Below are 14,303 nucleotides of genomic sequence, written 5' to 3' on the forward strand. Positions count from 1 at the left end.
ACCATTCTTAATAACACGTATTTTTCCATAATTTTTTTAATACTAGGCAAATGAAATGTACCCAATGTTGATGAAAAACATGTTAAATGATAAGGATAAATTCATACTAATATTAATGAGTCTTGAAAGTAAGAAAACTGAAGCATCAACAAAAGCATGTTGAACTGAGTATTAAGATGCTACTTTTTTTTCTGAAGTAACTTTCAAAGTTTTGGAGGGAAAAGTTAGTTTAAACATGATACACAATCATTTATTTTTGAAGATGGGATTCTGCAGCCTGAGATACTAAATCAATGTTGTGAAAGGGTTGTGAAACGGTATACCTTTATCCTCCTTCTGCCTGGTTCTCTACTTTCCACTCTGGGAAAAACCAACTGCTTATAATTGTGATAGGAAAAGAAACAGATGTCCTACTTTGAGGCTGGAGACTAATAGAGAAGGAAAGGAAGGTGGGAGGGAGTAGTGAAAAATGTCTCCTCAGGAGCATCTGTTCCATGTGACACCCAGATTTTGAAAGAGAAGAGAAAGAATTCCATCAATCAATCAATGGTATGTATTGAGTGTTTATTGTGTGCAAAGCACTGTACCAAGGCACTTTTACCAGTGAAAGACTGGTAAGTTTTCTCAGAGAGATACGGTAAAACTTTTTTAAATATTGGTATTTGTTAAATAATTTACTATATGTAATAAAAACAATGGCATTTATTAAGCACTTGCTACATGCAAAGCACTGTTCTAAGCACTGGGGAGGTTACAAGGTGATCAGGTTTCCCCACAGGGGCTCACAGTCAATCCCCATTTTACAGATGAGGCACAGAGAAGTTAAGTGACTTGCCCAAAGTTACACAGCTGACAACTGGTGGTGCTGGAATTTGAACCCACGGCCTCTGACTCCAAAGCCCGTGCTCTTTCCACTGAGCCACAATGCTTCTCTAAAGCATTGTTCTAAGAAATGAAGTAAATACAAATTCACCAGGTTGGACACAGGTCCCGTCCCACATGGGGCTAAGAGTGTAAATTAGAGGGAGAGGATTTAATCCCCACTTTACAGATGAGGCACAGAGAAATTAAGTGATTTGGCCAAGGTCACACAGCAAACAATTGGCAGAGCAGGGATTAGAATCCAAGTCTTTGACTCCCAGGCTTGTGTTCTTTCCACTAGGCCATGCTGCTTCTGCATAACTTGCCAAGGAACTGAATGAGGATGAGCTTGCTCTCCATAAAATTGTGTCCTTAATGTGTGAATAAATGTGAGTACATGAGTATTTGTTTCTGAGTTTGAAATACATGTGGATGTGAGTACATATCTGGCCTATTCTCTAATCTGCCTTAGGGTCAGAATCAGACTAAACATACCTAAATATACCAACTGATGAGTGTCAGCATGTATGGATGTAAGTGTGTGAGCTAAATGAGGCAGAGTTAGAGAAATAGTAGATTGAAGGAGGGATAGCAGCAAGGACACATTAGAAATTATGGCAAAAATGGAAGATGGATTATCAAAAGGGTCCCAGACTGAGCCCCCTCCATCCTCTCCCCCTCCTCCCCCTTTCCATCCCCCCACCTTACCTCCTTCCCTCTCCACAGCACCTGTATATATGTATGTTCGTATGTATTTATTACTCTATTTTATTTGTACATATTTATTCTATTTATTTTATTTTGTTAATATGTTTTGTTTTGTTGTCTGTCTCCCCCTTCTAGACTGTGAGCCCACTGTTGGGTAGGGACTGTCTCTATATGTTGCCAACTTGTACTTCCCAAGCGCTCAGTACAGTGCTCTGCACACAGTAAGTGCTCAATAAATACGATTGAATGAATGAATGAATGAAAACATTCCTTTACTTCAGCAATTCAAAAGTATTAATGCCTACTGTGTGCAGAAATGAGAGACACTAGGCACTTGTGAGATTTTAGTAATATTTTTGCCAAGATATAAATTAAGTAGTATTTACTAAAATTCTAAATGGGATTTGCCAACTTTTTTAAGTTAGAAGTTAATAAACTTGGAATCAATGTTTAATTAAAACAATAATAATATACTTGGTTAGTGCTTACTACATGCCAATCACTGTTCTAAGCACTGGGGTAGATGAAAGTTAACCATGTTGAACACACATAGGGCTCACACTCTTAATCCTCAATTTACGGATGAGGTAACTGAGGCCCAGGGAAGTGAAGTGACTTGCCTAAGGTCATATAGCAGACATGTGGCTAAACAGGGATTAGAACCCAGGTCCTTCTGACAAGCAGACCCATGAAATATCCTCTAAGCCATGCTGCTTCACATTTAAATAAAAGTCTGTCTCAGGGTTCATGACAAAAGGAATCATAGCGGCAACTTCTGGATCTGTATTACAAAAACTGAGTTCATTGCTCTGGACTGAAATACCAATGCATCCTTTCGCCTCCTCTTAATAAGTTAACAATAAAAGTTGAGTATGAATGCCATCAAATATATCTTTTAATTCCTATGAGCTGCCGCTCCATAAAAGAAAAATACAAACGCAAGGTTACAGATCATGCTTTCTTCACCCTAAATTAGTTTTTGTGCACTTCCCAATACAGCATTGCAAGTATAATAAAAAAAATATTTCCGTAACATCTGCATCTGTTGTCTTTGGCTGCAGGTTTTAGGCAAGCAATTTAATCTATTGTTCTACTAGGATATAGTGTCCAGCATTTTATGTAGTCCCTTAGGGTAATAGATACTATAAAGTCGGCATATTTTTCAATGAAATAATACTAAACGTGTATCCACTTACACCGAGAAATGGGACAGTAGTCCCATGGGACAAGAGGGTCGCCAGTGTAACACCACGGACCATGAGCATCATCGTCAGGATTGCGGCAGTAATTCTTGTTCAGCTTGCTAGCATCAGGTTCCCAGAAAATGTGCCTGTATGAAAAACAGATTACAACCTCAGAATCTGTGCCCTTTGAGGAAAAAATGGGTTACAGATCCATGTGATGTAATTCGTCATCAAAATTCTTTTGATATCCTCCAGGATCTTTACTTGATATCTTCGAGCCTTCTTGATATCTTTCAGCAGTAGTTTCCCTCTAAGTCTCTGTGAAAGATAAGCAGGGCAATGCCATATCATGCATAAGTTGATGAAGCTAAGTTATTTCTGGATATTGGAAACATAAAGCAGGGATTTCTACTACTTAGAGATCAAGACTGACACAAAATAAATACCCATATGTGAAATCAAAAGGGTCAACCCCCAGATCAATACAATAATGATTGACCTGAATGGCTACAGATAGGGTCTTTCATCCTATAGGTTTGACTTCTCTCGTGCAGAGAAGAGTTGCTTCTTTTATCTTCCACTTTCAAAATGTGATGTAAGGCTATTACTATCTACCCTAGTGATCAGCATATTACTGCTATACTTCCTCATTCATCATCACTGCCAAGTGGGAGAATTGGTGAAGGGCTCGTGAATTGTTTTGCTTATTATTTTTTCATTTTGTTTTGTTTTTGCTTTTCTTCATCTGAACATGTTTCACCTGATCTGAAAAAGTCCATTCAGGCTCAGGTGAGATACTTGTTGTTCCAGTGTCATATGCAGTCCACTTGACTATCATTTAATCAATTTAATCAATCATATTTATTGAGTGCTCACTGTGTTCCCAGCACTGGACTGGGCACTTGGGAGAATACAATACAAGAGTTGGTAGACACATTCCCTGTCCACAAGGAGCTTCCAGTCTAGCAGGCGAGACAGACATTAATAAAAATGAACAAGTTAGGGACATGGTAAATACATTATGTATGTAATAAAAAATTATTGATATGACAAATTATGGATATAATAAATAGATTGTGGATATGATTCCTCTAGTAGGAATGTGTCTATTATATTGTACTCTCCCAAGTGCTTAGTTCAGTACTTTGCAGACAGTAAGTGCTCAATAAATACAATTGAATGAATCACCCTGCTGTGGTTCGTTAATTATAGGATATAGTATGACTATTTCAGTGCAATTGCTAAGCATCATTCCCAAGCTCCGTACTACTACAGAGCAAAACCTCATAATTGTTATTCTCTAAAATCCTAGTTCATGTTACAGGATTAGTACCTGTGAACCTCCTAATTCTAATGATAAAATAATACCTATGAATATGTCCTATTGATTTGGTCATTGCATACATTATCTAGTTTATCATGAGCCTTGTTTCAAGTAACTAAATGATACTTTCTAGAGCAAAATGAATCTTAGAACAAATTTTAAAATACAGAAAAAACTTGAAAAAACTTTATTCCTTAAACTTAAACTGAAGAAATTATATGTCGCTGCACTAAATTCCTATTTATGAACAATACTCATGAAGAATTAATGCTCACTCAACTTAGAATGAACAACATTAAATGATGCCATTTTCATTCACTACAAGTACTTCATTCCAGCCGGCATGTAAGTCCTTATTTGTAACTTGTTTTTTACTTAGTGGTACTATCATTTAAAAACTGGTCATTAAATCACTCTTCACTTTGAAAAATATGCTAAATGCAATGCTGCAGAAGATGAGTCTGGGGTCTTAGTTTCAGAACAGAAAATCCCCAATTGACTTTCCTATTTCACATTTAAATTATTTGAGTTCAAACAGAATATTCCCTAAATGAGTAAATGTATACATATTTTGCAAAGATTAGTTGATATTGGCATTTGGCATATCCCTAATATGCTTCTGTAGCTTTTCATAGTCTTAAAGAATTCACCTACAAGTAAAATATGTAGTCTCTAAATGAGGAAAAGAGTATCATTATGCAGATTAACATAAAACGGCCATTTCTCACATCATCGATATGTCACACTGTAACTGTATGTATAAGTGCACAAACATGTAGTGGTCTATGTAAATCAAATCAGTCATGCAAAATATCAATATAGCTAATATTCTGCAGTACCAACATAGCTCCCTCATAACAGAAACATATGCAATAATACAGAGGAAAAAAGAAAATACACATGATTATTTGTCATTATTTTTGCATAAATTCAATGTACACACCGGTGTAAGTCTTCCATATTCTTTTCCCACACGGAGCAAGTCAGCCCAAATCTTGTTTTGGATAAATTCCCCATGTAATTCTTGCCATTCCCACGATAACAGTCTACATAACAAAACACATGGGGAAATAGCTTTTGATGGTTGTTGAGTAACATTACAGAGAAAACCATTCTTTACCAGATGCAGAATAAATTTGTGAAAAGCAAGTGCCAAGTTGAGATGACCCAAATATGATCAATATCATAAGAATGGAAGTTTAACCTCTCAGACTCAATCTGCTATGCGTATTCCTTAACGGGAGTCTCAGTTCCTTCATCCGGGACAAAGCTATGTCTCTTTTGTAGATAAAGTAAGAGTCCAAACAAGTTCAGAGTTGTTTTTGCCTACACTTAAAAAGGCATTGCACAGCACTAAAATACTAAAAGCTGCAAGTATGACTTCTTTAAAAATATTCAGATAGTCTAAAAAAAGATTTGCGAAATAAACTTTTGAACTCATTAAGAAATTTCTGGAATTGATATTTTAGATGATATGACAGAGGGCAGACATGCCTTCAGCTTCAGCACATTTCTTAAAAGTGTTATACCCTGCCATTGATTGGTTTAGAGAAAAGAACTGTTTTGCTTTTCCCATAAAGTTATTCTTACGTGCCACTTACCCATAGGTTTGTATAAGTCTCTAACTCTAGGATGAATGGTGGGGTCATGAACATATTTCCTAACATAAATCTCTAACTCTGCTGTAGAGCCATGTGTGAGGTGGGGAGTGAGAAAATGAATACTGAACATATGCTAATACTAAGAATGTGGGTAGTTGCCAAGATAACCCACAAAAAACAGTTCAACATATGTATGGTGAGGTTGACCTAGGGTGACTTTCCAGCTACTATCTTTCAATTCTTGTGCTAGAGAGCAACGCATTTCTAACAGGCACCCAGGAACTCAAAATGGGGGTTGGGACTATGAGCCCTAGATGGGACAGAGACTGTGTCCCACCTGATTACCTTGTATCTACTCCAGCACTTAGTACAGTGCCTGACGCATAGTAAGGGTTTAACAAATACCACTATTATTTTTATTATTGTTAATGTGTGAAGGAATAGTGAAACTGACTGGAGTTTCAGTTTCTCTGCCCTCTCCTGACTACTCCTTTAAGGATGCTATTGAGAAAAATCAAAGGTTCCAATGTGCAGAGGGCAAGTGGGGAATGGTCTGGAGAATAAAAGAAGTGCAAGATGATCCCCCAAACAAAGGAATAGACCTACTTGATTATGCTATCCCTAAAGGGAGGAAAAATAAGTCTATGAAATGCATTGTATTTCATATTGTTAAAAGGACATAGAAATAGTCACAAAATAAAAATGTTGCCCCCAGCACTGGCATGGTAATAATAATATCTCATTTGGTATAGCACTTTTTGTTTTCCAAAGCATGTTCACACTGATGACCTCATTTTATCTTCACAACATGCTGTAGGTAGTATCTTCCCCATTTTACAGAAGAGGAAGCTGGGGCCAGAGAAGTTAAGTGATTTGTCCAAGATCACCCAAGAGGCCAGAAGCAAAACTAAGAACCTAGGGCTCCCACTTCCTACCACCACACCCTTTCCACTAGAGCCATGTGCACTTTTGATTAACCTTCCTCTGAGAAGAGGAGTGATTAAAAAATGCACAATTAGAGAAGTGATACAGCAATACAGCATCTGCCATTCAGGCAGGCTTTGCTTCACACCCACTTCCCTCCTTCAACCTCCCCTAATGCATGGTTATAGTCATCAATTACCTTGTCCACTTGAAACATCACACTTGGGGATTTGGGAACAATAGCCTATGCGGATGGTTGGGTCAACAGTGAAACACCAGGGTAATTCAGCTCCATCTGGGTTTCTGCAGTAGTTTTCCCGTAAGTCTCTGTTCAAGATAAGCAGGTCAGTGTCATTTTATAAAGAGTGATAAAACCAAGTTCTTTTACACCACCAATAATCAATTATAATATTGCAAGAGTTCTCTAAGGCAGAAGCAATATTAGTAGTGGTAGTAGTTCCAGTACACCTTACTAGAGGTTTGGAAAGTACCAAATTACCAAGTGACATGATCCCTGCCTACAAGGGGCTTACACCTCTGAGAGGGTCTGCAAACAAAGAATAGTAATAATAATTATGGTATTTGTTAAACACTTACTATGTGCTAAGCTCTGTCTAAATTCTGGAGTAGATACAAGGTAATCAGTTTGGATATAGTCCCTCTTTCACATGGGGCTCACAGTCTTAAACTCATTTTACAGATGAGGTAACAGGAACAGAGAAGTGAAGTCACCCAAGGTCATACAACAGACAAGTGGCAGAGTCAGGATTAGGACCTTTCTGCTTCAATTCATTTTCCACTGAGAAGCCCAGCATTTTGGAAGAGGACCCTCAAAGTCACTCAAAATTTTAGCAGACCAAGATCAATCAATGGCATTTACATTCATATACTCTGCTACTCCCCCCCCCCCACCCCGCAACTTATTTTAATATCGGTCTCCTCCCACCAGACTGTAAACCCCTTGTGGACAGGGATCATGTCTACAAACTCTATTGAATTGTCCTCCCCCTACCATTTAGTAAAGCACTCTGCTTGCAAAAAGATATATATATATATATATATATATATATATATATATATCACTTCCACACAATATATATTGGACTTGGAAGAATGCAATAGATACATCCAAGTACATAAACAACACAGAAGGGAGATGGAGCCGGGGAGGAAAGGGCTTAATCTGGGAAAGCCTCTTGGAGATGCTACCTTAATAATGCTTTTAAAGTGGGAAGAATAGTGGTCTGGTGTATATAAAGGGGGAGGGAGTTCCAGGCTAGGGGGAGGATGTGGGGAAGGGGTCGGAGGCAAGATAGACAAGCTAGGGGTGCAGTGAGTAAACTGTAGCTATAGGAACTGGAGCTAAACTTTTCAGGCTGGACAGTAGTAGATCAGTGAAGTGAAGTAGAAGGAGGCGAGCTGATCTGGTGTTTTAAAGCCTGTGGTATGGAATCTCTGTTTCGATGCTGAGGTGGATGGGCAACCACTGGAGGTTCTTGAACAGTAGGAAGACATGGACTGAATGTTTTTGTTGATAAATGACCCATGCAGCAGAGTGGGGAGAGAGAGGAGGCCAGGAGGTCAGCAGTAGTCAAGGTGAGATAGGATAAGTGCTTGGGAAATAAGGTGACACGAGGTAGATGGTTTGAAAATAATTTACATAGTGCACTTTTTATGTCCTCGGTGAAGGTCAAGAAGTTTGTGGAAGACGAGGTCAAATCTATTTTACTGACTTGTTTCTGACATTTCCCTGACACTTATTCATGGTCAATAGCACTTCATAAGAAACCAATTTGCCCTGCTTAAAATCAGTTTATAGTAAACAATGGGTTTTAAGTAACTTGCAATCAGTCTCCTTTGCAATGCTCCTGAAGGACTGACAACCCGGTTTCAATTGACCCTGTTCTTTACATGAGACAACATCCCTGACTCAGCCACATCATATTATACGGTCAGTTATTAATATTAATAATAACAATAAAATAATGGTATTTATTAAGAGCTTATTAGGTGCCAATCACTGTTCTAAGTGCTGGGGTGGGCACACGGAAATTGGGTTGGACACAGTCCCTGTCCTGCATGGGGCTCACAGTCTTAATCCCTATTTTACAGATGAGGCAACTGAGGCACAGAGAAGTGAAGTGGACTGCTTAAGACCACATAGGAAACAAGTGGTGGACATGAGATTAGAACCCGTGATCTTTTGATTCCCAGCCAGGTGCTCTATCCACTATGCCATGCTGCTTCAAGCATGGCCCTGTGGAAAAAGCATTACCTGGGAGTCAGAGGACACTTTCTAATCCTGGCTCAACCACTTGTCTGCTGTTGGACCTTGGGCAAGTCACTTAACTTCCCAGTGCTTCAGTCCCCTCATCTGCAAAATGGGGATTCAATACCTGTTCTCCTTCCTACTTAGACTGTGAGCCCCATGTCGGACATGATCATCTTCTCTCTACTGCTCAGTAATAATAATAATGGTATCTGTTAAGTGCTTACTATTTGCCAAGCACTGTTCTAAGCACTGAGGTAGATACAAGGAAATCAGGTTGTCCCACATGGGGCTCACTGTCTTAATCCTCATTTTATTCATTCATTCAATCTTACAACAATTGTAGTATAGCGCTTAGCACATTGTAAGCCCTTAACAAATCAACAAATACCATTATTATATTAGATAGCCCATTCCAAACCACTGGGATGGGTAGTCAGACCCTAGCACATAGTTATTCCAAGAGAACCTTTCATTCAGTCATCCAATTGTACTTACTGAACACTTACTGTGAACAGAGCACCACACTAAGCACTTAGGAGAGTACAATACAACAAGAAACAGACACATTCCCTGCCCACAATGAGCCTTTTGACACTTTGGAGGCAGAAAATCAGGTTGGCTAAGCAATTGGGCTGACCTAATATAATGGCATTGCTTATAGTCTATCATCTTATGTTCCAGTGGCCTGGGAATCATTGCAAAATCCACAAATCCACCTCGCCCTGCTCCAGTAAATATGTATTGCTCTAACTGCCTTAGGTACAATCCCAAGCTGTTTCTTCTAGCAACAGGAATAAAAGCTTGCCAAGTTTAAGACTCATTGAATGGCACATGTTCAGCATTTTAGACTAAATTCAAATCTTTGGCTTCTCTTATAAAACACACACTCATTAAGAAGTAGAGGGGAGGAGGTCTTGTTTTTTCCCTTTTAGAATATTACTTTTACTTTGATAAATTGTGTGAGTGGAAAATGTGTGGATTCAATTTCACTTGAAATGCACATGGATTTAAAATTTTAGGAGGATAAGTAATTTGTAAAATGGGTTTGGAGTTTAATTCAAAATGTTGAGTGAAAGCGTAAGATGTTAAGCAAATACAAAATGTTTGCCTGGGTCTCTCTGCGAGGGGAGTGTCTAAAACCAGAAACACCTCATTAATCCAGATTAAAGAGGAAGCAACCACAAGATTCACTCTATTTTTTCTTAAAAGTGTTTCACATATCTTCAAGTGTGAATTGTTTACAGTTGTCAAAACAGTGAGAATAAAGGAAATGGGAGTTATATGTCATATATTTACATCATTATTAAATAATGCAACCTGGCCAAATGGTCACCAGGAGAGAGAAATGCAATGTCTGGAAGAAGATATTTATGGTATTAGAAGTGGGCTGCATAGATATATGAATGAATATAAAGATTTGCAGTGCTCTGACTGCCCAGCGTACCATTATCAAATCTCTGTAAGGCTCTACATTATCAAAGCTCTACAAGGGAAATCTAGGATGGATTGATCACCCTAGTTATGCCCCTTGGTGCTCTGAGTGTATTCATCAGGCAAGCAACATTCAGGTGCTGCTAATTGCCATGAGCACCAATCAGAGACCAATTCAAACCCCATCAGACTTTCCATCTGCCCCTGATCAAAACCAGAAGGGTGAGAAGTTGTCAGCAGCAGCTGCAACAGACCTTCTCGACTTTTAGAGACAGTGTGGCCTACAGAAACGAGCATGGGCCTGGGAGTCAAGGGACCTGGGTTCTCATCCCATGGTCAAACAAGCCCCTTAACTTCTCTGGGCCTCAGTTTCTTCATCTGTAAAATGGGGATTCAGTACTTCTTTTCCCTTCCCTTAGACTGCAAGCCCTATGTTTGACAGAGACTTTCCAACCTGTTTATCTTGTATCTACCCTAGTGCTCAGCAGAGTGATGGCACATAGTAACCACCTCCCATCCCCAACAGGGAAAAATGAGCCCAATCTTCTCAATACTGGCTAAGACTGTTGGTGATTTGACAAACATTTCTAGGGCTGTTTGTCTTTCCCTTTCATCTTTCTCCATTGCCCTGCTCTTCCATGCATTAACAGTGGAGAGCATGCGGGGCAGTAATGAAAAAAATTACGTAAATTAAAACAAAAAAAAAACAGCACAGGAGTACAGTCTATGTCTGTTTGAGCTTACTACCTGAATAGGGACTAAAATGCATTCAATACCTTTATGCTAGGCTCCCAAGTTAGAGTATAAGTTCCTTGTGGTTAGGGAATGTGTCACATCATCATTTTGTACTTCCCAGTGTGTTCTGTAATCCTAGAACTGAACTGTGTTTCAATAATCCTGAAATTGGAAAGCTTTTCATGGATTTTACTATTTAAATTTGCATTTCAGCAAAGCAGAAAGATGTAGATTGAGCTCCTTGAGAGCATGGGCTGTGACTTTTATTTTTATTAAACTCTCCCAGTGATTGCCTCCCCTGATTGATTGTAAGTTCCCTATTGGCATGGATAGTGTCTATCAACTCTGCTGTACTGCACTTAAGCAGTGTGACTTAGTGGACAGAGCATGGGCTTGGGAATCAGAAGGTCATGGGTTCAAATCCTGGCTCCTCCAATTGTCAGCTGTGTGACTAGAGAAGCAGCATGGCTCAATGGAAGGAGCACAAGCTTTGGAGTCAAAGGTCATGAGTTCAAACCCCGACTCCGCCAACTGTAAGCTGTGTGACTTTGGGCAAGTCACTTAACTTCTCTGTGCCTCAGTGACCTCATCTGTAAAATGGGTATTAAGACTGTGAGCCCCCCGTGGAACAATCTGATGACCTTGTAACCTCCCCAGCGCTTAGAACAGTGCTTTGCACATAGCAAATGCTTAATGAATGCAATCATTATTATTATTATTAACTTCTCTGTGCCTCAGTGACCTCATCTGTAAAATGGAGATAAAGATTGTAAGCCCCATGTGGGATAATCTGATCACCTTGTATCCTCCCCAGCACTTAGAACAGTGCTTTGTACATAGTAAGTGCTTAACAAATGCCATCATTATTATTATTATTCTCTGTGCCTTAGTTACCTCATCTGTAAAATGGGGATTAAGAGTATGATCCCTATGTGGGACAGGGACTGTGTCCAACCTAATAAAGTTGTACCTAGCCCAGTGCTTAGAACAGTGCTTGGCACATAGTAAGCGCTTAACAACTACCATTATTATTATTATTCCTCAAACAGTAAGTGTTCAATAAATACCATTGATTTGTACAGTGCTCTGCACCACAGTGTTCAATAAATAAGTTCTCCAGCACTTAGAACAGTACCTGGCACATAGCACTTTTTTCATTCACTCAATCATATTTATTGAACACTTACTGTGTGCACTGCACAAAGCTCTTGGAAAGTATAATTCAGCAACAAATAGAGACACTCCCTACCAAACAAAGGGCTCACAGTCTTTACAAATACCATAAACATTTTTTTTTTAAATACTATCTAATGAATAGAATTAAACAGATCTGACAGGGCATATACCTAAATGAATAAAGGACATATGCAAAGCTGCTATGTTACATAACAACTTTTTCATGTTCAAATAAAACATGAAATGTTTAGTTGGCTCACCCTGGAGTTTCAAGCACAGCTCCTCAGAGTAGGTCCAGTTACATCCTCAAAAATAGTTTGGTTTGAGATTGAAAACAGTTCTACTTCAAGGAGCTGCAGTTCTTCCAGTCCTGTGAAGAACTCCCAGGCCCTTTCAAGAATAATATGAAAGCAGAACACCAGTCCCCCAAATTAACAATACAATTCTTCCATTAGTTCTTTTTGAGAAGGAAATGAGGAAGCCAGGCTGAACCCGTGAATCACTGAGATCATATTGGAGCCAGTGATGATCCTCTGAGTCACTAGGTCTTCCAGACCAGATTGGATGAAGGCCACATCACTGGTGGAAGTGCAAGGAGAGCATTCCTGATCATTCCGTGGAAAAGCCTAGGTTTTCAAAGGATTTGGGACCCCTACCTAAATATACTCACTTGCACTTGAAGTTTTCAGGAGTTATATTGTGCTGGTGAGGATGTTGAGAGTCCCAGCGTTGACATTCAATGTCATTCCATGTCTCTCTGATGGCTCCTCGATAGTTTTCCCCTTGACCTCTGATGCATTCAGTTGTTTCGGTGTTTATGTCAGTGTTGTTCACAGTGCTATGAGCTGATTAATAGAGAAAGAAAAGCACCTCATTTTCCATTCATGCATCTTTAAATCTGAACCAAAGACGTTCATCCAAACTACATTTTTTTAAAATGAGAAATGAATTAGAACCTGAATTTTCTCTCTTGGGAGCTTGTAAAGTAGATTAATCAAGCAGCACATGGAACACTGCCCTGCTACCATTCTCTATCCTCAATTATATTTATTGAGTACTTAACTGTGTGCAGACCACTGTACTAAGCACTTTGGAGAGTACAATATAGCAGAGTTGGTAAACACATTCCCTGCCAACGATGAGCTCATCTCCCCACTTCATGTCCCTCCCCTTGCCACTCTATGTTACAGGCTACTGCAAGGTTCATCTTCCTGAAGTGACATTTGAGACATCTCCATGCTCCTCAAAACCCTTCACTGACACATCATTTTCCCCTGTACAAAGAAAAAAAAACTTCACAATTGGCTTCTGGGTTATCCACGCCTTACATATTTGCTCTCTTCACCCATTGCACCCTGATCTTCTCTCTTTGCTCCTCCAAGCTAACTCTGCCTCATTCTCAATCCTCCTGCTTCTGTCTCCCCAGTTATGCCATTCCCTTGGCTAAAAACATGTTCCCCTACCTAAATCCAAGCCATATTTGAAGCCCTTTTGAAAGCCCACCTTCTTCTACTCAATTTCCCAATGGATCTCCAGCATCCCATGTCATATCTCCAGTAGTTGCCAACCAACCTTCACATGAAGCAAAAACTCCTCCTTTTGTCTTCAAAGCTCTCCATGCCCTTGCCCCCCTCCTACCTCACCTCCCTTCTCTCATTCTACAGTCCAGCCCACACACTCCGCTCCTCTACCGCCGCTAACCTCCTCACTGGGCCTCGTTCCCTCCTGTCCAGCCATCAACCCCTGGCCCTCATCCTACCTCTGGCTGGAATACCCTCCCCACTCACATCTGCCAAACTAGCTCTCTTCCCCCCTTCAAAGCCCTACCGAGAGCCCACCTCTTCCAAGAGTCCTTCCCAGACTGAGCCCCCCTTTTCCTCTGCTCCTCCTCCCCTCCTCATCGCTCCTACTTCCTCCCTCTGTTCTACCCCTTTCCTTGCCCCACAGCACTTGTGCATATTTTATGTATTTATTATTCCATTTATTAATGATGTGTATTTATCTATAATTCTATTTATTTTGATGTTATTGATACCTGTCATTTGTTTTGTTGTTTGTCTCCCCCTTCTAGACTGTGAGCCCATTTT

General features: G+C 39.7%; 1 protein-coding gene across 5 annotated transcripts in view; it reads right to left on the bottom strand.

Moving 5' to 3' along the window:
- Window positions 1-14,303, bottom strand: part of HGF (hepatocyte growth factor) — a 70,789-nt gene that overhangs the window by 15,252 nt on the left and 41,234 nt on the right. For all 5 annotated transcript variants that reach the window (XM_038741211.1, XM_038741208.1, XM_038741207.1 and 2 more), the window contains 4 exons: window positions 12,887-13,061; window positions 6,802-6,929; window positions 5,021-5,123; window positions 2,766-2,899 (listed from right to left, as the gene is read on the bottom strand). In XM_038741211.1, coding sequence (XP_038597139.1) covers window positions 2,766-2,899; window positions 5,021-5,123; window positions 6,802-6,929; window positions 12,887-13,061 — 540 coding nt within the window. The remainder of the gene's footprint in view (window positions 1-2,765; window positions 2,900-5,020; window positions 5,124-6,801; window positions 6,930-12,886; window positions 13,062-14,303) is intronic.

This window comes from Tachyglossus aculeatus (assembly GCF_015852505.1).
Source record: "Tachyglossus aculeatus isolate mTacAcu1 chromosome 12 unlocalized genomic scaffold, mTacAcu1.pri SUPER_6_unloc_1, whole genome shotgun sequence".
In the NCBI taxonomy this organism is placed as follows: Eukaryota; Metazoa; Chordata; class Mammalia; order Monotremata; family Tachyglossidae; genus Tachyglossus; species Tachyglossus aculeatus.